Raw genomic sequence first — 23,701 nt, forward strand, 5'->3', positions numbered from 1 at the left:
AAACTTACACCTCATCTGTCATAGCTCCTGTAATTGCTTGTTTACTTATCTCCTACTAGATGTAAGTTCTGTGAAGACAACAACTGTTTTATACCCTGTCTTTGGTGTATACCCCAGAGCATCACAGACCACTTGGACTACTTTATGGGGTCAATAAATGAATGAATTTTGCAAAGGAACATGTCTAACTGGTCTTTTATGTCATCTGTTCCCATTTGCTGCATCTTGAAATCTGACTTGAGATGAATCTTCTTCACACCCTCCTTGGTTCACGTCAAAACCCTTTTATAACGCTGTTGCCTACCATCAATCTAATTTCCCAACTTTGTTTTCAACCATGGCACCAATGAAAAATTTGATCTGTACTCTCTTCTCCTCACTGCCTTAGCCTCTTCCTTCCACTCTCCCTTTATTTGAGGCCACCTCCTCATGCCATCCCTCATTAGAAAGGCGTACCTTAACCTACCTGTACAAAAGCATGGTTCAATTCCACCTCTTTTTGGAACCAGGCCAGAGGAATCACTTCCTCTTCTGCATTTCATCGGCCCTCCTCAGCCCACTAATTTGGAGCCTATTACTGTATAATAATACGAGTCACCTTTCTTGAATATGAATTTTATCTTTTCAAATTAAGTCTAAGTTAGGTAGCTTGAGGGAGGGACCATGGGTGTTCTTACCTCCCATTCCATCTAATATCGTGCTCCACACACAAACGGCACTCTGTGGATCTGTTGCCTGACTGCACACAATGCCAAATTTATTTTTTAAATATGCAGATTTTTCAGCATTGTACTGACCTTGACAGCAGCACAGTCTCTGATATCATAATCCTGCTGAAACTCATTTTCCATGAGAATAGTAGACACCTTAAAAAACAAGAGACGCTTGAGAACTTAAGACCGATGTATAAATATTTGCAATTTAGATGTAATTTAGGCAGCTTTAATAACTCAAACACATTCACATGCCACAGAAGGAGAACTTTTTCATCTTTTTTTTTTTAAATATCAGGATGTTAAATCATGAGATTACTTAGAAAATATCATACCGTCATCAGTTTCCAAACAAAGGAAGCCACAGTTTCAGAAGTGGAGGTTAATAGTGTATTAAGTTTGCAGCTGGAATCGCAGACAATAAGGAGCTTGCAAAAGACCTTTTTTTTGGCATGTGTTGAAATGCTAGTTATTCAATTAACTAATTTCAGTTATGTTCCCGTTTGAAAATGAAAGTCAAGAAATTTTACATTTGGAAAGAATAAATGATGAATTGATACAATGCTAATGTGGAGTAAATATTTAATAAATTTGAGAATAATTTGCTCCTATAAGTGTTACCTAAAATCTCTCTTTAGGGTAATGTAAACATTTGAAATAGTATTTAAGGTCTTATTGGAGTTTCCCCAAATTATTTCCCCCAAGAAAGATACATTCTTTTTTACACAGCTCTTATATTTTTAGATAATAAAAGTAAAAGCTTCTCATTGTGAGAAAAGGAAATAAAAAACAGCACAAAGAAAAAGAAAAAAACATTTTACTATCCAAAGATGACCACTATATCTATATATCCATAATTTTAGGACTATAGAGAAACTGTCCATATGACTATTTTTTAAATTTAAAAAAAAATACGTATTTATTTATGTATGTATGTATGGTTATTTTTTAAAATAAAAGTGAGGTAATATCTTTTTCCTCACTTCATATATGTGAATGTATTTTCATTCAATAAAAATACTTCTTCATAATTTTAATGGTTATATAGCACGTGGATGTATTATTTAACCATCAACTTACTTGGTATGGAAACAAATAATACCTATATATTAACCCAAACAAGAAAGTTTAAACTTACTGGTGTATGATCACTCCACTCCCAGGATCCTTGTAAATCTGGGCTCCTTTTATTCAAACCTATCCACAGCCAACGCTGGTCACTATGTAAAAAGGAAGTATTAAAAAACAATTTGAGCACAGATTTGTCAAAAATATATAGCATTCACATGTCTAAAATGTGTAAGACATATAAGTTTGTCTTGTCACTAACTGAAAAGCACAATTTCAAGCTCTATAAAGATGTCTTCTGAAATAAAACCGAACTTTATGAGTTAGTTATGGAAAAAGTACCAGACTTCTTAAAACTAATTTTCAGTTATGTTCTTCATATGAAAGGTAAAAACTATTCTGCTTTGAACTTGAGGGAAAAAAAGTGCATGATTATTCCAAATTTTTTACTGGAGAGCTTCAATATTAGACAATATTTTTGATACAGTCAAAGATAGCAATGGCATTTCTTAAAGTGTTTATAACACAATCAAATATCTTTTTTTTTAATGCAGAACAAATCGTTTGGCTAAATTTTTATTAAACAAGATCAAGATTTTTAAAACATTATTTAATTCCCCCTGCCCATCTAAAGTAAACAAATATAAGTATCTTTTTAAAAAAATATTTTATTTTTAAGTAATCTCTACACCCAATGTGGGGCTCAAACTCACAACCATGAGATCAAGAGTTACACGCTCTACTGTCTGAGCCAGCCAGTTGCTCCCACCCCATTTTCTTAAAGATTAAGTATAAGTATCTTCTAAAAGTCAAACTCCATGGGTTATACCAGAACAATATAATTAAACAGTCATTTAAGTAATTATATTTAACAATCATAATTATTATACTTCTATGTACAAGGCATTGAGCTAGGTGTCCTGGTAATACAGAGAAGTACAAGACATAATACCTATCCTCAAATGGCATATTAACTAGTCAGGGAGACAAGATAAACATGAACAAAGAAAATAATAACCATTTTGGAAAGATATCAAATGATACAAAGTTTGTATAAATTTTAAGCATTACAAAAATTCAGAGAAAGAACGTGATTGTGGACTGCAGGAAGTCAAGAAACATTTTGTGAGGTTAGTAGGACAAAAGGCAGTCTTCAAAGGATGGCTAATATTTCTTTTGAGTCATAATCTGAGTGTTTAACACGTACCAATATTCAGATTGACTGAGAAAAGAAAGAATAGACATTCCAAGGAATATACACTATACACAACATACAATAACATATAGAAGCAGGAACATATATTGTAAATATACCTTTTCCTCAATTAAACTTATTCTCTAGCTAGGAAGATATTGCTAATACAAATAGAAGTGATATAACCATAAAAACATTTTCTTCATTTCTAGCCCCACTTGAAAATATTCTCTAAAATGTGTTACACTTTTTAGGGTTTTAAAAAAATTTATTATTATGTTCAATTAGCCAGCATATAGTACATCATTAGTTTTTGATGTGGTGTTCAACGATTATTTTTAGGCTTTTTAAGTAGACTTTTAAGAAGACGCTTTTTAAGTAGACTATTATCCACGTAAATTTTTTTTTGGTGATGCTGATTACTTTCCATATAATTTAACCTTCTGATTGCATGTAGTATGTATGGGCAGTACATATGAGTGTAATACATATATAAGTGTTACATGCATATAAATATAGCACATATTAGAGAAGGGATAGGATCCAAACCTAAAATTAATCCTTACTCTCAAGCTCAATAGAATGTATGGAATATATGGAATGTGTAGCTGAAAAATATGTCTGCATTTCAAAAAATTTGCTAATGAATCAAGGCTAGAGCAAACTTAATTTTTTTTAGAAGATTTTATTTATTTACTTGTGAGAGAGAGAGAGAACAAGCAGGGGGAACGGGAAGACAGGGAGTCCAATGTGGGACTCGATCCCAGGACCCAGGACCTGAGCTGAAGGCAGATGTGCAACCAACTGAGACACACAGGCATCCCAAACAAACTTAATTTTAAAGTAATTTCTCATATTTTAATAAAATAATTGCTTTTCTTTACCTCTTTCCCCTACTCAAAATGCCCCCATACTTTAGTATAAATAAATACTTGTCATCATTTCAGTCTTAAACTTTTCAATTTATTGCAATGGACTATGAGGACAGTCCTTTTTCAGTCTTTATTGTTATACTTTTTTCATAGAAAAAGATTACCAATTTGTAGATTTCAGACAATCCAGTAGAGGCAATTAAGTCCAGTTTGAATTTAGCTGCTCTAAGAGGAATTTGAAGTTTGTGTCTTCAACTATTCAGAGCTTTCTAACAGGCTTCCAAATTTATCATACTTCCCAACTGCTGAATTTCTAAACCACAGGGTCTAGATAATTGCATATACAGTATAATTAAAGTCAGACAGGTAAAATAACGAGAAGGTTAAGTTTGCTTCCTCGTTCCTTGGAGATGTGACTTTATTTCTTTCAAATTTTTGCACATAATATATTTGAGCCTGGGGAATTTGTACACATTTTGTGTTTCTCTAAAGTAAGACTTAGATAGCCTATCTTCTTTTTACAATCAACAATACAGTCGGAAGATGGTCAAAGGTCATTTGTCACCTGCATTTACTCTACAGTCAGCTCCCAACAGAAAGCCTCTTTAGAGATCGGTCTCTAACCTTTCCACCCACTCCTTCCTTAGCTCCACCTCTGCTTTCAAGCTCACTTCTGCCTCCTTGGTGACATCTCAGAAAATAGTTTCCTGGAAAACACAATTTGCCTCATTGTCCAAAACTTTTTAATCTTTACTACCTTCTGAGATTGAACTTCATTTCATCCCGACATTTATAATTTTTAGCTTCTTTTTTTTTTTTAAGATTTTATTTATTTATTTGACAGACGGAGAGGCAGCGAGAGAGGGAACACAAACAGGGGGAGTGGGAGAGAGAGAAGCAGGCTTCCCGCTGAGCGGGGAGCCTGACAAGGGGCTCTGCGGGGCTTTATCCCAGAACGCTGGGATCATGACCTGAGTGGAAAGGCAGACGCTTAACGACTGAGCCACCCAGGCACCCCTAATTTTTAGCTTCTAATTCAAGAGATTCATTAGTGTGTTATAAAAAAGGACAATAGTAGCTACTTATGTTTTTTTCTGTGTGTGGTAAGAGGTGGAAAATATTTCCCCAATTCTAACTTATTCCTGATCTGACCTGGTTTATCCATATGCAGATAAAGAGAAGAAGAAATTGAAAATCACAGTAATCATTGCACACCTCTAACGTGGATTTAGAAAATTTGAGGGAAAAAAATGGATCATAACTGGAGAATTAAATCAAATGGAAAATTTCTCTCTTTATAAATTTTTCTACTACAAGCACTAAGTATATGGTTTTAGGGTATTAGGTTAAGAAGACACTGCACGAAAGGTTAATATGTGTATCTGTGTTAAAATTCCTGCTCTCAATCAAATTTCCTGCTGCACCTGGTTTCTAAGGAAAATACTATCTCAGCTATAAACCCCAATAAATACTATTTGATGAGGGCGCTTAGTCTGCAAAGCCTTAGATTTATATCTAAATCCATTCATGCCACATCACAGAAGGTAGTACACACAGCAGCAACAGCATTGCAAACAAGGCTTTCTCCTGTAATCCTAAAACCATTTTTGTTCTACAATGGCTTTCCCTGGTGGGCTGCCATTAAGAGTTGCAAAGATCTTAGAGCCTTAATGACTTGGTACAGCAAGAATCCTTTTCATTGAAATACAAATAGAGATGTGGAACTTAGACTGCAAGAAGTATAGCGGTAATCTGACTTAACTCCTTGGCATGCAATACACAATTTGGGCAATGGACATCTGAGAAAGGTCAATTCCTGCAATAAAAAGGTAAGGCCTTCAAGGAGTAAGCTTTAGAATCATTTTCTGATATAAATGGGTTTGTCTCCTTCCTTCCCTTCAAGCCATGGTTACAATATTGGTTTTAGAATATGTTATCTTTCTAAGTATAGCGTGGGCAAATGATCTCTTTATTAATGGAGCACATAGTAAGCAGACAACACAGTCCTCTCAATGTGGCACATATCAGCTGCTGGGTTAAGAGTACAAATAAAATATGGTGCCTGTGAATGAAAGGATTATGGTGATTTGTTTTTTCTTTGTGCTTTTCTGTTTTCTAAATTAAATGTATATTACTTTTGTGATCAGAAAAAAAGTTAAACATTGTTGTACATTCTTTGGAAAATAAATTATATGCATAGGAATGGAAGAAAATGGAAAGGATTTACATTAAACGCTAACTATGTTTATAAAAGAGCTAGGATTTGAGGGGATTTTTATTTTTTATTATCACTTTTTATATTCCCCAAATCTTATATAATGAACTTGTATTAATTTTTTAATTGAAAGGAAACTCAGCAAGTGTGATCTGAAACAAAGAAACAAATCAAGAAAAATTCCTTATTACCTCTCACACTTCAGTTTTATTTTTTAGTGTAATCTATTCTGTATATAGACGCTCTCAGTGATCATTTATATCGCATATGGTATTTCATTTTCCATCAATTAATTTCCATAAATATCTACAACCTCATTGCCTAGTACTTATCCATGGCTCCCTGTTCCAGTTAAAGGCTGTTTGGTATTATTCAAAATCCATTTTGTTTATGTCAGTATTTTACTTAAAAATACTTAAGCCTAGACAGTATGATAATGTGTATGTCAAGCTTGAGATCTAGGGCCAGTAAGTTGCCTTGCTAAAACTCCCACTTCAGGGAGGATCAGCAGGATATTAGAGTATGTTCCAGAGGCGCCCGCCACATGGATGTCTGTTATCCGAAGCCACAGCTAAGGTTTTGGTTATTAGCAGAGAGAATAGCAGAAATAGGTGTATATCAGCAAAATTAGAAGCTTGTTAATCAGCCTGATGTTATAAATGAGCTCTGAGTGGTGAAATTGAAATTATTTAAGATATGGGGAATAGCTACAACATTCAGAGACCCTCTCACCCTTCATGAAAGGTTATTACTTTCTGCTGAGGCTGGTAGCCAGTACCATTAGAAATAGATCTGGGGCTTGATCTTTAAATTGTCCCATGTCTAGTCGTTGGGTCAGGTGATTGGAACTGCCTGATGCCAACTATAATGTGAACGGAATCCTGCCTCAGGAATATTGTCAAATCTACCTCAAATGAACCTGCCTTGCAAGATGGTGGCTGGAACACCTAGGGCAGACTGCTGGGATGTTGGAAGCTTATGAAACAGGTTGTATGAAATAAGTTTTGTGCCTGCTTCAATGAATGTTTGTTTAATAAATGTTTGTGTATATGGAAAGATTTGGTCTGAGTTTTGCATTCATTGTAATCTACTCTCAAGGTGGTGGGGAGTAGCTAAGAAACGCTAACCTCAAATGGAAATTAAGAGTTTGTATATCTAAATTAGCTCAGGTTAGTGTGCAATGAGATCTTGTATAATAATTTCTAGTGCTAGAAAATGAGTCCAGAATGTCTGAACTTCTATAATAGATGCTTAATAAGCGAATATTTATGGAACACGTGTACTATATTTTCTATCAGATTTCCAGCACATTGCAGTGAAACTTCCCTTTCTTTAATGAGAAGAACACAACAGTAGGTATATTAGTGCAAATCTGGAAAATGTGGGAAAATGTTCAAACATTTCAAAAATCACTCAAAATCTTATCTTCCAGAGGTAACAATGATTATCTTTCTTTGATGCATTTTCGTAATCTACTTTTTTTTCGTAATCTACTTTTAAATATAAATAGTATATTTTTTATTCTTATATAATTTGCTTTTCCTCCCACTTAATGTATTATAAAAATATTTGCATGGTATACTATTCTTTTTTTGAAAAAATCTTAACGCACAGGGTATAAACTCCAAACAAAGATCAACAGTGATGATAATAGGGATCTTTCCCTTTTTCTGACTTTTACAGAAGTGCATTTAATGTTTACTCATTAAATGTGATATGGCTATTGGTTGAACTATCCTTCTATTCCTTTTTTTTTAAAAATGATTTTACTTATTTATTTGAGAAAGTGCGCACAAGAGAGAGAGAGCATGAGCAGAGGGGAGGAGCAGAGGGAGAGGGAGAAGCAGGCTCCCTGCTGAGCAGAGAGCTCGATGTGGGGCTTGATTCCAGGACCCTGGTATCATGACCTGAGCCAAAGGCAGACACTTAACCGACAGAGCCACCCAGGTGCTCCATCCTCCTATTCTTACTTTAACAAGAATTTGTATGTTAATTATGTTAACTTTATGATATATTTACATATTAAACCAGGAATGAATAGTGAATTTTACCAGATGTATTTTCAGCACCCAGTAAGATGCTCATATGATATTTGACTTAATATACAGAGTTCTTAGCACTAACCCAAACTTGTATTCTTGGAAGAAATCCTACATGGTCAAGGTACGTTATTTTGATATACTATAATGTAGTGGGAAAAGGAAGTGGGCTCTAGTGGGTTCAAATATTAGATCCTTTACTTATTATCTATATAACTACAGGCAAGTTGTTTTACTTCTCTGTATGTTTTCTTATTTATATAAAATGGGCATTGTAATAGTACCTACCTCATAGGTTGTTGTAAGGATTAAATGAGCTAATAGGAAACATAGAGGACATTATCTAGCATATAATAAACGCTGTATCAGTGTTTGTTATTCTATCACTTATCAGTATTTACTTTTTCAAGTCTAGTCATGAGGTTGGTCTGTAATTCTTTGTGCTCTTGTTGATAGGCTTTGATATCAGAATTAGACTGGTTTGTGAAATAAACCAGATGTCTATACCAGTTTCTATGTAATGGAATACAATCTCTTCCTTGTACTACTGAAATTCAAGATAATGATCTCTTCTTTAAAATGTGAAGAAATTCACATATATAACCATATACTATACTTCCTATCTCTTTCTTGAAGAAATTCTTTGTCAGTTTTTTTCCGTTTGTTTCATGGCATTAAACTACTGGGTTTCTACTTATCAGATCAATTGTATAGTAATTTGTATTTCTCAAGAAATTATTCATTTTAACAACTTCATTTGTAACAGCATAGAATTATGCTTAGTATTTTTACCAATTAAAAAATTTCTCCACAAAATGGATTTTATAATCCTTTACTAAGGGTTCATTAAGTATGTTTATATAAAATCTTTATTAGGTTCTTTCATATGGTTTCCATGTATTTTTGTTGACATTTATTTTTACATTTAGGTGAATGCTTATTTTCATGATTTTTGTTATACAATAAAAGCTCTTAAAGCTTTTAATGTACCTCCAACTATAGCTTTGGCTATAACCCACGAATTTCAGAATGAGTGTTGTTATTATTATCTATACAGCTTTGATTTATTTGCCAAAAAAGTTACTTAAAAACATTGAATTTATAAGTGGATAGGGTTTGACTTCACTTCTTATGTACCTGTATAATTTCACCACTTTGGAATTTTAGATTTTCTTTTTAGTCTAAAAGATCAATTATTGTAAGTGATAAAGGCATACAGCTTGAAGAGAAAATAAATATAGATTTTGTCATGTATGAACAAAGAGGATATTGTTAAATCAATCTTAATTATACTATTCATATGTTCTATATTATTTCCTTTTGTCTGTCTTACTTGTTGATGAATGAGACAAGTGTTAAAGTCTTCCATTACTGTTATTTATTGGAAAATTTCACTAATATAATTAATATTTTTGCTTCGTATATTTTGATGCTATGATTTTTAAATGTGTAATGGTTCCTGACTATTATAACTTCACTGTAGATTGTACCTTTATTCAATATGAAATAGATCTCATTTCCCCATTTGGTGGATTTATTTTTTATTTTTTTTTGCCATTTCTATTCAATATTTTAATAGAAATACTTATCAATGCAGTAATGAAAAGCAGAAAAATAAAAGACATAGAGATCAGAAAAAACAAGAAACAGAGCTTCCATGATTGACAGATGATTAGATTGCAAGTGAGGAAAATTCAAAAGTACTAAAGTTAAACTATTCATTCAATAAAAGTGTATATAAAGGTTGTTGGGTTTAATATCAATATACAAAAAGTAAACTTTGTTTCTACAGCAACAAACAGTATGAAAATGAAAGTGAGAAAAATGTAATTTGTAACCATATTCATACCAAAATATCAACTACCAAGAATAATTCTAGCCAAAGAACGTCTAAGAACTTCATGGAAAAAAAATACAAAAATGCTATTTAGATAAATTAATGAAGAACTACATAAATATAAAATATAATATGATCATGGATGTGAAGATTCAACAAGTTATTCTCTGTAAAATTAATCTATAGAATATAATTCCAATATAAAGCCCCAAATCTGTGGGTGAATGTGTGTATTTATGTGCATGTTTGTATGAAACATGACACAATGATTCTAAAACTTAAACTGAGATGCGATAGGCCAAAAAGAGCCAAGGCACTCTTGAGATAATAGAAGATAAGAGGAGTTACACTACTAAATATGTGAGAATTGTTAAAATGCTATAGTAAGTAAGTTTGTGGTGGATGCAGGGGTTAACAAATAGACCAATGGAACTGAATAGAGCCCTGAAACAAAGATGCTTATTATGGGCCCTTGATTTATAAAAATGGTGTAATTTCAGAGCAATGGGGAAAGGACAGTCTTTCAAATAAACGACAGCAAAACAATTGGATATCCATATAGAAAACAAAATGCAACTGGAACCTTCCTGTCACTACACAAAAATCAATTACAGAGGAATTAAAAACCTCCATTTAAAATTGTTATTTTTTTCTTTTTCTTTTTTTTTGAATTTGAATTTCAGATAAACAATCTTTTTTTTTATTGTACATAAACATACTTATACTAAAAATTATTCATTGTTTAGCTGAAATCAAATTTAGCTGGCTGTCCTATATTTTTTTATTTTAATGTTTTTCTTTATTATATTATGTTAGTCACCATACAGTACATCCCTGGTTTCTGATGTAAAGTTCGATGATTCATTAGTTGCGTATAACACCCAGTGCACCATGCAATACGTGCCCTCCTTACTACCCATCACCAGTCTATCCCATTCCCCCACCCCCTCCCCTCTGAAGTCTTCAGTTTGTTTCTCATAGTCCATAGTCTCTCATGTTTCATTCCCCCTTCTGATTACCCCCCTTTTCTTTATCCCTTTCTTCCCCTACCGATCATCCTAGTTCTTATGTTCCATAGATGAGAGAAATCATATGATAATTGTCTTTCTCTGCTTGACTTATTTCACTTAGCATTATCTCCTCCAGTGCCGTCCATGTTGCAGCAAATGTTGAGAATTCGTTCTTTCTGATAGCTGAGTAATATTCCATTGTATATATGGACCACAGCTTCTTAATCCAGTCATCTGTTGAAGGGCATCTCGGCTCCTTCCATGATTTGGCTATTGTGGACAATGCAGCTATGAACATTGGGGTGCATATGGCCCTTCTCTTTACTACGTCTGTATCTTTGGGGTAAACACCCAGTAGTGCAATGGCTGGGTCATAGGGTAGTTCAATTTTTAACTTTTTAAGGGACCTCCACACTGTTTTCCAGAGTGGCTGTACCAACTTGCATTCCCACCAACAATGTAGGAGGGATCCCCTTTCTCCACATCCTCTCCAACAATTGTTGTTTCTTGCCTTGTCTATCTTTGCCATTCTAACTGGCGTAAGGTGGTATCTCAGTGTGGTTTTGATTTGAATTTCCCTGATGGCTAATGATTTTGAACATTTTTTCATGTGTCTGTTAGCCATTTGTATGTCTTCATTGGAAAAGTGTCTGTTCATATCTTCTGCCCATTTTATGATTTGTTTATTTGTTTCTCGTGTATTGAGTTTGAGAAGTTCTTTGTAGATCTTGGATACCAGTCCTTTATCTGTGGTGTCCTTTGCAAATATATTCTCCCATTCCGTGGGCTGTCTCTTAGTTTTTTTGACTGTTTCCTTGGCTGTGCAGAAGCTCTTTATCCTGATAAAGTCCCATAAGTTCATTTTATCTTTTATTTCTCTTGCCTTTGGAGATGTGTCGTGAAAAAGGTTGCTCTGGCCGATGTCATAGAAGTTGTTGCCTATGTTCTCCTCTAGAATTTTGATGGATTCCTGTCTCACATTGAGGTCTTTCATCCATTTGGAGTTTATTTTTGTGTATGGTGTGAGAGAGTGGTCAAGTTTCATTCTTTTGCATGTAGCTGTCCAATTTTCCCAGCACCATTTATTGAAGAGACTGTCTTTTTTCCACCGGATGTTTTTTCCTGCTTTATCAAAGATTAGTTGCCCAAAGAGCCGAGGGTCCATTTCTGGGTTCTCTATTCTGTTCCATTGGTCGATGTGTCTGTTTTTGTGCCAGTACCATGCTGTCTTTGTGATCACAGCTTTGTAGTACAGCTCGAAATCCGGCATTGTGATGCCCCCAGCTTTGTTTTTCCTTTTCAACAGTTCCTTGGAGATTCGGGGCCTTTTCTGGTTCCATACAAATTTAAGGACTATTTGTTCCAGTTCTTTGAAAAATGTCCTCGGTATTTTGATCGGGATAGCATTGAAAGTGTAGATTGCTCTGGGTAGTATGGACATTTTAACTATGTTAATTCTTCCAATCCATGAGCATGGAATATTTTTCCATCTTTTTATGTCTTCCTCAATATCTTTCAAAAGTGATCTATAGTTTCTAGCATATAGGTCCTTTACGTCTCTGGTTAAGTTAATTCCAAGGTAACGCATGGTTTTTGGTGTTATTGTAAATGGGATGGATTCCCTAATTTCTCTTTCTTCAGTCTCGTTATTCGTGTATAGAAATGCAACTGATTTCTGGGCATTGATTTTGTATCCTGCCACCTTACTGAATTGTTCTATAACTTCTAATAGTTTGGGAGTGGATTCCTTTGGGTTTTCCATATAGAGTATCATGTCATCTGCAAAGAGAGACAGTTTGACTTCTTCTTTGCCGATTTGGATACCTTTGATCCCTTTTTGTCTTCTGATTGCTGTTGCAAGGACTTCTAGTACTATGTTGAATAATAGTGGCGAGAGTGGGCATCCTTGTCGTGTTCCTGATCTTAAGGGAAAGGCTTCCAGCTTTTCCCCATTGAGAATAATGCTTGCAGTAGGCTTTTCATAGATGGCTTTTATGAGATTGAGAAATGTACCCTCTATTCCTACACTCTGAAGGGTTTTAATCAGGAAAGGATGCTGTATTTTGTCAAATGCTTTTTCTGCATCAATTGAGAGGATCATATGGTTCTTGAGTCTTTTCTTGTTGATATGATGTATCACATTGATTGATTTGCGAGTGTTGAACCATGCTTGCATCCCAGGTATGAATCCCACTTGGTCATGATGGATAATCCTTTTAATGTACTGTTGGATTCTATTAGCAAGGATCTTGTTGAGGATTTTGGCATCCATATTCATTAGAGAAATCGGTCTGTAATTCTCCTTTTTGAGGGGGTCTTTGCCTGGTTTGGGGATCAAGGTAATATTAGCCTCATAGAATGAGTTTGGTAGCTTTCCTTCTGTTTCTATTTTTTGAAATAGCTTTAGGAGAATAGGTATTATTTCTTCTTTGAATGTTTGGTAGAATTCCCCAGGAAAACCGTCTGGGCCTGGAGTTTTATTATTTGGAAGGTTGTTTATCACTGACTCAATTTCTTCATAGTTAATTGGCCTATTTAAGAAATCTATTTCTTCCTGTTTCAGTCTTGGTAGTTTATAGGTTTCCAGGAAGGCCTCCATCTCTTCCAGATTGTTTAGTTTTTTGGCATATAGCTGTTGATAAAAGTTTCTAATAATCCTTGCAATTTCAATGGTGCTGGTCGTGACCTCTCCCTTTTCAGTCATAATTTTAATAATCTCAGTCCTTTCTCTTTGTTTTTGGACAAGTTTTGCCAGTGGTCTATCAATTTTATGGATTCTCTCAAAGAACCAGCTTCTAGTCCTGTTGATCTGCTCTACTGTGGTTCTGGTCTCTAATTCATTGATTTCTGCTCTAATCTTGGTCAACTCCTTCCTTGTCAGTGGGTTAGGCCTGTCCCTCTGTTGCTGTTCCAGTTTCTTGAGGTGAGAATATAGAAACTGCATTTTAGATTTTTCTATTCTTTTGAGTGAGGCTTGGATGGCTATGTATTTCCCCCTTAGGACTGCCTTTGCAGTATCCCATAGGTTTTGGACCGTTGTGTATTCATTCTCGTTGGTCTCCATAAATTGTTTAATTTGTTTTTTGATTTCCTGGTTTATCGAGTCATTCTTGAGCAGGATGGTTCTTAGCCTCCAAGTGTTTGAGTTTCTTCCAGGTTTTTCCTTGTGGTTGAGTTCCAATTTCAGAGCGTTGTGGTCTGAGAATATGCAGGGGATAATTTCAATCTTTTGGTATTGGCTGAGACCTGTTTTGTGTCCCAGAGCATGATCTATTCTTGAGAATGTTCCATGGGCATTTGAATAGAATGAGTATTCTTTGGTTCTGGGGTGTAGTGTTCTATATATATCTATGAGGTCCAACTCGTCGAGTATGGCATTCAAAGCCTTTGATTCTTTGCTTAGTTTTTGCCAGGGTGTTCTGTCTATTTCTGATAGTGGGGTGTTGAGGTCCCCTACTATTACTGTGTTCTTATCTATATGTCTCTTTATTTTGGTTAAGAGTTGGCTTGTGTATCTTGCTGCTCCCCTGTTGGGGGCATATATATTAATAATTGTCATATCCACTTGTTGAATACTTCCTTTAAGAATAATATAGTGCCCTTCTGTATCTCTCTCTATGGCCTCTAGTTTAAAATCCAGTCTATCTGATATGAGAATTGCTACTCCAGCTTTCTTTTGAGGTCCATTTGCGTGGAAGATGGTACTCCATCCCCTTACTCTAAGTCTGAATGCATCTTTGGGTTCAAAATGAGTCTCTTGTAGACAGCAAATGGATGGGTCATGTCTTTTTATCCAATCTGCAACCCTGTGGCGTTTTATGGGAGAGTTTAAGCCATTTAGATTGATAGAGATTATTGACAGATATGATTTTAATGATGCCATTTCTCTTTAAAGTCTTTGTATCGGTTGTGACTTGCTGCTCTGTATCACTCTTGGGGCCTTTTTACCTTTATAGAGCCCCCCTTAATATCTCCTGTAGGGCTGGTTTCGTGGTTACGAAATTGGTTAATGATTGGCGATTTTGGAACGTCTTTATTTCTCCATCAATTCTGAATGACAGCTTTGCTGGATAAAGGATCCTTGGCTGCATGTTTTTCTCTGAAAGAGCTTTAAAAATGCCCCCCCAAGCCTTTCTCTCATTCCAGGTCTCTGTAGACAGGTCTGACGTAATCCTGATACCTTTGCCTTGGTACGTGAGAAATTTCTTTGCCCTGGCCGCTTTCAATACTGTATCCTTGGATCTAATATTTGCGAATTGCACTATGACATGCCGTGGCGTAGGTTTGTCCTGGTTGAGCTTGGATGGGGTCCTCTCTGCCTCTTGGACACGAATGCTTGTTTCCCTTGCTAGATTAGGGAAGTTTTCAGCTACAATTTGTTCAAATATCTCTTCTAGACCTCTGTTTTTCTCCACCCCTTCAGGGATGCCGATGATTCTGACATTGGATCGTTTCATAGAGTCAGTAATCTCCCGTAATCTACATTCGTGGGCGTGGATTTTTTTAAGACCAGCTTCTATTTTCGTTTTTTCTTCTACTAACCCATCCTCCAATTCGCTAACGCGTTCCTCTGCCTCGGTGACCCTGGCCGTCAGAGCCTCTAGTTTTGACTGTATTTGGCCCATAGAATTTTTAATTTCTGTCAGATTCGCTCTCATTTCTGCCCTTAGGGATTCTATATTCTCAGCAACGCTTTCTCTGATGCTTTTTTCAAGTTTACTCATCATCTTGACCATTGTTGCTCTGAATTCCATTTCTGATAATTGGGATACATCCATATGTATTAATTCTGTGGCCGAGGCCAATTCTGTGGCAGAGGCCACAGACTCATTATCTTTTCTTTGCTGGGGGGGACTTCTCCTTCTCGTCATTCTGATGAAGAGAGATTGCAGGGTTGTCCAGAGCCCAAGTGTTGACTGGGACCCAGGCCGTGCGCCCTTGTTTTATAGAGATCTTAGGGATGTGGGCTTCTTCCTTAAAGAGTTTATTTATTTATTTGAGAGAGAGAGAGACAGTCAGCAAGAAAGGGAACCCAAGCAGAGGAGTGGGAGAGGAAGAAGCAGGTTCCCGGTGGAGAAGCCCGATGAGGGACTCCTTACGGAGCGTTGTGATCACACCCTAATCCGAAGACAGGTGCTTGGTGACTGCGCCACTCAGGCGCTCCGGGTTGTGGGCTTCTTGATTTTTCAGCCTGCCTTCTGGGGGAGGGGCCTGCCTGCCGGTACTCAGAAAACCCTGTTTGGGTAGAGTCTCTGTGTCCCTTGCGAGGGGGGATGGGGATGGGCACCCTGTGAGCCGGTATTTCCGGGCTTTTGTTCTCTGGCGGCTTTCCCTGGCGGTTTGCTATGCCTCTTCTGAGAGAGCAGCAGCGGCTGAAATTCAGCCTCTGTCTCAGAACAGAGGGATCGCGGATCGTTCTCCACTGATGTTCTGGCCACTTTAACTCTGTTTCTGTTGGTGCTGCTCAACCCTGCAGCATCCCGGGCTGTGCGCCCCACACCCGGCGTCCCAGCCCTCACTTCCAGGGCCGGCACGTCTCTGTCCTTTGTGTTTCCAACCCCGCCAGCCGCCAGCCGCCCCGCGCGGGCTCCCGGAGCTCCCCGTCTCAGTCTGGTGTCTCACGGGTGCTGACCGCGAGTCCGCCTGCTCCCCCGTGCAGGTGGCCCTCCAGCCGCCAGCCGCCCCGCGGACGCTCCCGGAGCTCCCGGTCTCAGCCTCGATCCAGTGAGCACACCGGAGCTCCGGAGCTCCGTGAGATGCTTGGTGGTGCACGCTCCCGGCTCACGGACTCAGTCTGCCGTTTCCAGAGTGCGGGTCCGCGGTCCGCCCGCTCCCCGGTGCAGGTGGCCCGCCAGCCGCCCTGCGCGCGCGCTCCTGGAGCTCGCGTTCTAAGTCTGTTGTCTCGCGGGTGCCGTCCGCGAGTCCGCCTGCTCCCCCGTGCAGGTGGCCCGCCAACCGCCAGCCGTCCCGCGTGCGCTCCCGGAGCTCCCTTCTCAGCCTGCTGTCTCAAGCGTGCGGGTCCGCGGTCTGTCCGCTCCCCCTTGCAGGTGGCTACCGCTTCCCGGCGCCCTGACACGGCGGCTCCCTCCCCCTTCTGTTTAGCTTCGGATATCTGTGCGCGGTTTCACGGCTCCCCGCTTCGTACCTCGATACTCAGCGCTGCGTNCACGGCGGCTCCCTCCCCCTTCTGTTTAGCTTCGGATATCTGTGCGCGGTTTCACGGCTCCCCGCTTCGTACCTCGATACTCAGCGCTGCGTTGGAGATGTTCATTTGTAGAGATCCAGATGTATCTTCCTGCGTCTCAGGCTGACTCCGTGGATATTCCTGCTGGTCTGGTACCTATCCAGCNGGATATTCCTGCTGGTCTGGTACCTATCCAGCTCAACTCAGGGGACCGGCTGAAAAAGGGGTCCCCTACTCCTCCGCCATCTTAACCTCCCTCAATCTTTTTTTTATTGTACATAAACATACTTGTACTAAAAATTATTCATTGTTTAGCTGAAATCAAATTTAGCTGGCTGTCCTATGTTTTTTTTTTATTTTAATGTTTTTTTTAAATTATATTATGTTAGTCCATTTGGTGGATTTTTACTTCAATTTTATTTTATCTAATATTAATACTGTGAATCCAGCTTTTGTTTACATTTGCACAATAAATTTTGCTCATTCTTTTAATTTTCCCATTTTAGTTACTGTATTAAGTTTGTGATTATTAACTCCATTGCTATTTAGGTTAATATGGGACAAGAACCTAACATAAGTGAAGTAGATTAGAGACCACCACAAATTGGAGATTGGTGCCCTATCTTGGTGGGCCACTGGCTACTCAGGACTAATTATTGCTACAATATGAAAATTTGTCCTGTTGTTTTAATTTTTAAAGAAGTGTTAAATGGATTTTTATTAAAAAGTTCTCAACTTTGAAACACTTTGTAGGTTCTTCATTCTAGAAAAAGAACATCATACTCTTTGGGGTGGATAGGTACTAATTGACAAGATTTGTTTGAGGTATCTTTCAACAGCATAGAGTTGAATTTCATTACTGAAGAAATTTGCAGACTTAGACTTAAACATAACTATTAGGTAATAGATAAATATGGTCTTCTGCCATCTTGCTTTATACTGGATTTCATGTTTTGTTATTTTATTTCTTTATAATTTATGATATAAACCTTTTTTTCACCCATTACATATTCAGTAGATCAACACGTTTGGTTTTAAAAATATATATAATCTGTGCTTCTAAATAAGACTTCTAGGTAAATGAGGAATTTATTATATTTTCATTTTTTACAACCATTTCATCTCTTTATATCTCAGCTTTTATTTATAAACAGAGTTAAACACCTGGTCTTATTAAAATATTCTTATGTTTCTCTTTCAGGATTTAGGATATTATCTTTCTGTTTTTATTGTTACATATACATATTACATTATTTAGACTGGGGATGTTTTTACATTATATATTTTCCCTTCCAATTCTTTTAAAATAAACTACCTATTCATGTGTTCTTGATTTTTAATTCATCTCTCAGCTGGAATGTGTCTTTGAATTTTTTTCAAGAAGGAAGTTATAGGATTATATTAATTATAATCCTCACAAACAAAAAGCAACATAATTGAGAATTAAAATTAATACATTGCAAACATTTTCCACCTTGAAACTCTTGAGATGCCAGTTTTTAAATGCCTTCTTATATTTAATGTCCTAGAGAAAAAGACTAGTTGGGTTTTGTGTTTTGGTACCTGTTTTGTTTATTTTTTTGCTGTTTTTCTTTGAGGCTTTATGTTTGAGTCAAAATGATAAGGAAAGTATTCACCAGGGTATGTGTAAATGGTAATTTCTTTTCCATAATTTTGCCTGGTATACCCTGACTCCTTGATTTAAAGATTTGGCTCTTCTTTTCAGTTCAAAAAATGAGGAAAGAAAAAAAAAATTGGTGGAGTTGAAGGCCCTCATACTCATGACTGCTCCCAAAGCTTCAGAGAAATTTTTCTCCTATGATAGCATTACTTGGACCATATTTCTCCATATTGTCCTTAAAGATATCAGGAAAATCAGCCAGGAATCCTTCTACCATAACATCAAAATCACAATGGCTTATTGTGCATTGTCTTTGTAGCATCTCTGATTACTTATTTCCTGTTTTCACATTCTTCCTGCCCATTCTCAAAGTAGTTTTCCACAAAAGGGCTGTAATAGCCTTCTAATTACATGCCCTGCATCTACCTACCATCTCTTTTTCCCTCTCTTTCTCCTCTCTCTATACACACATACACATACTTTGTTGTTGTTTGTTTTTAGCTTTCTTTTTTTTTTTTTTAAAGATTTTATTTATTCATTTGACAGAGAGAGAGACAGCCAACGAGAGAGGGAACACAAACAGGGGGAGTGGGAGAGGGAGAAGCAGGCTCCCAGCGGAACAGGGAGCCCGATGCGGGGCTCGATCCCAGGACCCTGGGATCACACCCTGAGCTGAAGGCGACGCTAAACGACTGAGCCACCCAGGCCCCCCTGGTTTTTGCTTATTGACTTAAGATCAAACTCCTTCCCTGGCAAAGAAGGATGCTCCAATTTCATATCCAAATCTCATTTTCTACCTAAGTGGTATGACTCATTTCTCCTTGACCATATCTGTACACTCTGGTATCAGTACCTTTGCCAAAGTTCTGTTTTCTCTGGCTCCTTCTCCTGGTCTTACCTTTCAAAATACTACCTTACCTTCTAGGAACCATCCTTCTTCATAACATTTTTCCCAATTATAACTCCCCAAAGCCCTTCATTCATCTTTAGAATTTCCATGGTTCTCCTTACCTTTGTTCTAGATTTTCACCATACTTTTCTTATCCCCATTGTTGGACTTTATCTTGCTACATAAAGGATGGGGATTCTATCTCCCTCATCTTTGAATTATTTATAGTGTCTTGCACATAAAAATGATGTTGAATGACTGCTAAGCACTGAATGACCCTATTAGAAAATAAAACATTCAATTCTGAATACCTGGAGGACATCAAATTTAGCATAGAAGATCTCATTCTATAAGTATTACCTGAACTGGTCCATTAAAAAGTGAAGAAATTCCTTTATTTCATCCGTATGAGTGAAGCTAGGAAGGTGTCCTCCAAGTGCTTGACAGAATCTCTCAGCTTCTTCCCAGTTCCTTTTTCTTACAATTCTTTCTATATGAAACAGCTTAACAATATACAATGTTAATCTCTTTTCTGGAATAATCATAAAGTATTCATAATTGCAAAGTTTATTATGGTCAAATGTGTAGGTTTTTAAATTAAGTTTCTTATTTTAATTCAAATATAATTAACATACAGTGTTGTATTAATTTCAGGTGTACAATAGAGCGACTCAACAATTCAATACATTACTCAGTGCTCATCATAAGCGTACTCGTTAATCCCCATCACCTATTTCACCCATCCCCTCACCCCTGACTTCCCCTCAGTTTGTTCTCTATAGTTAAGAGTATGTTTTTGGTTTCTCTTTTTTTCCCCTTGTTCATTTATTTTGTTTCTTAAATTCAAATGTGTAGGCTTCTGAAATGGATTCTTATAGGTGTAATAATAACAGGAAAACATCTTTATTTTTACCTTTAATAAAAGCAGGTAAAAAAACCCATATAATGTGACACAAACGGGACCTGCTGAAAGTGTCAACTAAAGGCCAGCATAGGTGTCAGCTACTGCTGTCAGATGGATGACCTTCCTCAACCAGGATGGGGAACTGCTCAACAAGATACCATATTCTCCTGCATTCCTAGGACCAGCAGGTAAGGCTATAAAGGATACATATGAATACTTTGGGAGTATTCTGCAGTATTCTGCAATACTTCTGCAGAGAAATGTGCTAAAAACATAATTATGAACATAATACACTAAGACCTGTACAAACACAGGCCTATTTTCTGATGAAGATGGATCAAAGGGCAGATTGCACTGGTATGCTAACACTGACAGGGTGGCAAAACAAAACTGGCCACTTCAGACTCTTTCCTTGTTTTGTGATGACTAATTTTTTCAAAAAGAGAAGAGGAAGAAATGATACAATGATAGACTGAATTACTGATCCCAATTCTTCAGTTGCCTGCGATATAACTGTACCTTCTTGTCATGGCCTCCTGGTGAGTGAGGTGTACTTCTCTGTACCCTGATCTGGGGCCTGGCCACGTGACTTGCTATGATCAATGGCGTATTAGTGGAGGTACAGTGAACAGAGGCCTGAAATGTGCTTTACATGGTTAGGCTCGCCTCTCAGGCTCCAGCAATTGACCATAAGAAGAACAAGACCCTGATAGCTACTGACCCTTCAGCCTAAGACCCAGATCAAAAGGCAGCTCATAGCCTGGAGCCCAGCATAGCTGACCCATAGTTGAAAGCCGAGCTCACCATCAAGACTAAGCTACAACAGTCAATCCCTATTTGACCCAGAGATCTGTGAACATGAGACTAAATGTTTGTTGTTACAGCCACTGAAGTTTGGAATGGTATGTAATGATTTCTTTGTGGAAACAGCTGACTGATACAGGCCTGAAAATAATTTTTTTTTAATTGTAAGAAGTGATAGAATTCTTCATTTGCCAAGGATTAGAGGGATATGAGAATCATAAGCTAAGTGTCAGCATGCATGTAGCTTACTTAACTTCTCAGAACAAAAGAACACTAGGAAAGAGCCAGTTCTGGCTCTGGCCCTGCTCTTTTGGGTAGGGCATGACTTCATGTGGGGATGAGCTGTCTCATGACAAGGGTTCAGTGGTGCTCCCAAACACATTGGTAAGTTACTTATGTGCCTGGGGAGAAGCATAATTTCTACAAGCATATGTACAAAGATAGTAGAAAGATAACCTCATTAAGAAATTGAATGGGAATGTTACTTTACCTTATAACAAGAAAGACTTGAGGGGAAACTATGCCAGCCTTCAGGACAGGGGACTTCAGGTTTAGGAGTGACTTCTTCAGGCTGAATGGGCCCACTTATTTTCTTGCAAATTGAAAGTGCTCTGAAGTTTCTGCAGTCTTTCACCTCCCACTTTCCAAGAGACTTTCCAGTAGCCATAGCCACACACCCACCTGGAGAAGCTAGGGTTGAATCAGAAAGTTTAATTAAACATTACATTTGAAAATTGAAGTCCAAACATTTTCTAGTGTCCTTACCCTTTATTTGGGCCAAGGTCTGGAGAAAGAATATAAAAGATAATGGAAGAAAGAAATGTGTTGTTCATAGTAATGATGATGATGATGACATTACTTGCCAGGTACTATTCTAACAGGATCAAATGAATCAGTCCTTACACCAAACCTCCAGAGTGGATTCTACTGTCATACTAAGCTACAGTGAGGATTAGTGACTTGTCCAAGATCACATGTTAGTAGGTGGTTGATCCAGAACTGGAACCCAGGTGGTCTGCATCTGGAGCTGTACCCTAAACCACTAAGCTGCTCAGTATAGCCTAAGTGGTTCATATTAGTTTAACAACTTGGAACAGTTTTTAAGCAACTTAGTAACCCTCAAAACAAAACTCTTTCAGATTCAGATGCAAAGGAAGAGGTGGTACAATAAAGATGGAAGGAGGTATATGGTAACATACATTTGTTTTCTATTTATTTTATGGCAGCCAGAATTTTATTTATTCACAATATTAAGAGAGAGAGTTTGTATTATCAGGTCCATTTCTCAGATGAAGAATAAGTGACTTGCCACAACAATAGTTAGTGAGTGGTGGAGTCAGCACTTGAACCCAGATTTGTCTGGCAAAGTGCCATGCTCCCTTTTACATTATATCACACTGCCTGAAGTGGGCAGGAGACAAGAAGAACATAGGTTGGAAAGTAATAAGGACAACTCCTATTCCACCAAGCAGACATGGTCTCACATATCATACATGGACAGCAATTGGAACAAGGAACTGAGAGAAAACTGTTGTGTTGCCCTGGATGTGTGTCCTATTTTTCCCCTGTTCTGCTCTCTACCCATGCCTTGTCCATGATGGACCAAGCTGGCTAAAACTGGGAGTAATTATGGTAAAGAGAGCTCAGTGGTAGTCTTTCTGGCTATAGGACTGAGAGAAGAGCCATTGTGGCTACTTCCTGAACTCCTTTCCAATCACTGAGGCTTATCCATGAAGAATATGAATTGACTCTAATATATCTGAATGCCTTTAAAAGAAATCCCATTTGTTTTATATAGTAGAACATATAAATATTATAAACATATAACATTATATATTAGAACATTCTAATCTAAGGCGAGATTTAACCAGGATTAGCACCCATATCCTCAATCTTCGACAAGTAAAAAAGATGACTTTGCTATCAATACTATTCATATTTATGGTGGTGACCATCTATTTCAAATTTTGTGGGCATTCTCTATTTCAAATATGTGTTTCATTATACACTCACATATTCTAGTTATTGGGTTATAAAAAGTGGTCTTCATGATCACATTGTACAAAAAGAAGAAAATATAAATAACCCAAAGGAAGAAAAGTTGAATGCCTTACAACTCCAATCTTATAGAAAGCCAAAATCCTTTACAAAGCATTGGATTAGAAATAAGGGGATCTGGATTTTAGCAATTCAATAACCAGATAACATTTGTCGAGTAAATCACCTTTCTGAGACTGTCTTTTCAACTCTCAAATCAGAAAGGACTTCTGAGGTCCTTTCTGGTTCAAAATGTTCTGATTCTATGGCTAATTATGGTCAATGATTTAAGATGGTTGAAGAAAGATGAACT

At 37.3% G+C, this 23,701-nt stretch overlaps 1 protein-coding gene across 3 annotated transcripts in view; it reads right to left on the reverse strand.

The window, feature by feature from the left end:
- The window catches only part of LOC100483541 (lymphocyte antigen 75), a 135,170-nt gene that overhangs the window by 79,565 nt on the left and 31,904 nt on the right, over positions 1-23,701 (reverse strand). For all 3 annotated transcript variants that reach the window (XM_002928390.4, XM_002928391.4, XM_011236249.3), the window contains exons 12-15: positions 21,842-22,041; positions 20,004-20,146; positions 1,852-1,933; positions 798-866 (exon numbers count right to left, since the gene is read on the reverse strand). In XM_002928390.4, the coding sequence (XP_002928436.1) occupies positions 798-866; positions 1,852-1,933; positions 20,004-20,146; positions 21,842-22,041 (494 nt within the window). The remainder of the gene's footprint in view (positions 1-797; positions 867-1,851; positions 1,934-20,003; positions 20,147-21,841; positions 22,042-23,701) is intronic.

Source organism: Ailuropoda melanoleuca, chromosome 2, assembly GCF_002007445.2.
Source record: "Ailuropoda melanoleuca isolate Jingjing chromosome 2, ASM200744v2, whole genome shotgun sequence".
Taxonomy (NCBI): domain Eukaryota; kingdom Metazoa; phylum Chordata; class Mammalia; order Carnivora; family Ursidae; genus Ailuropoda; species Ailuropoda melanoleuca.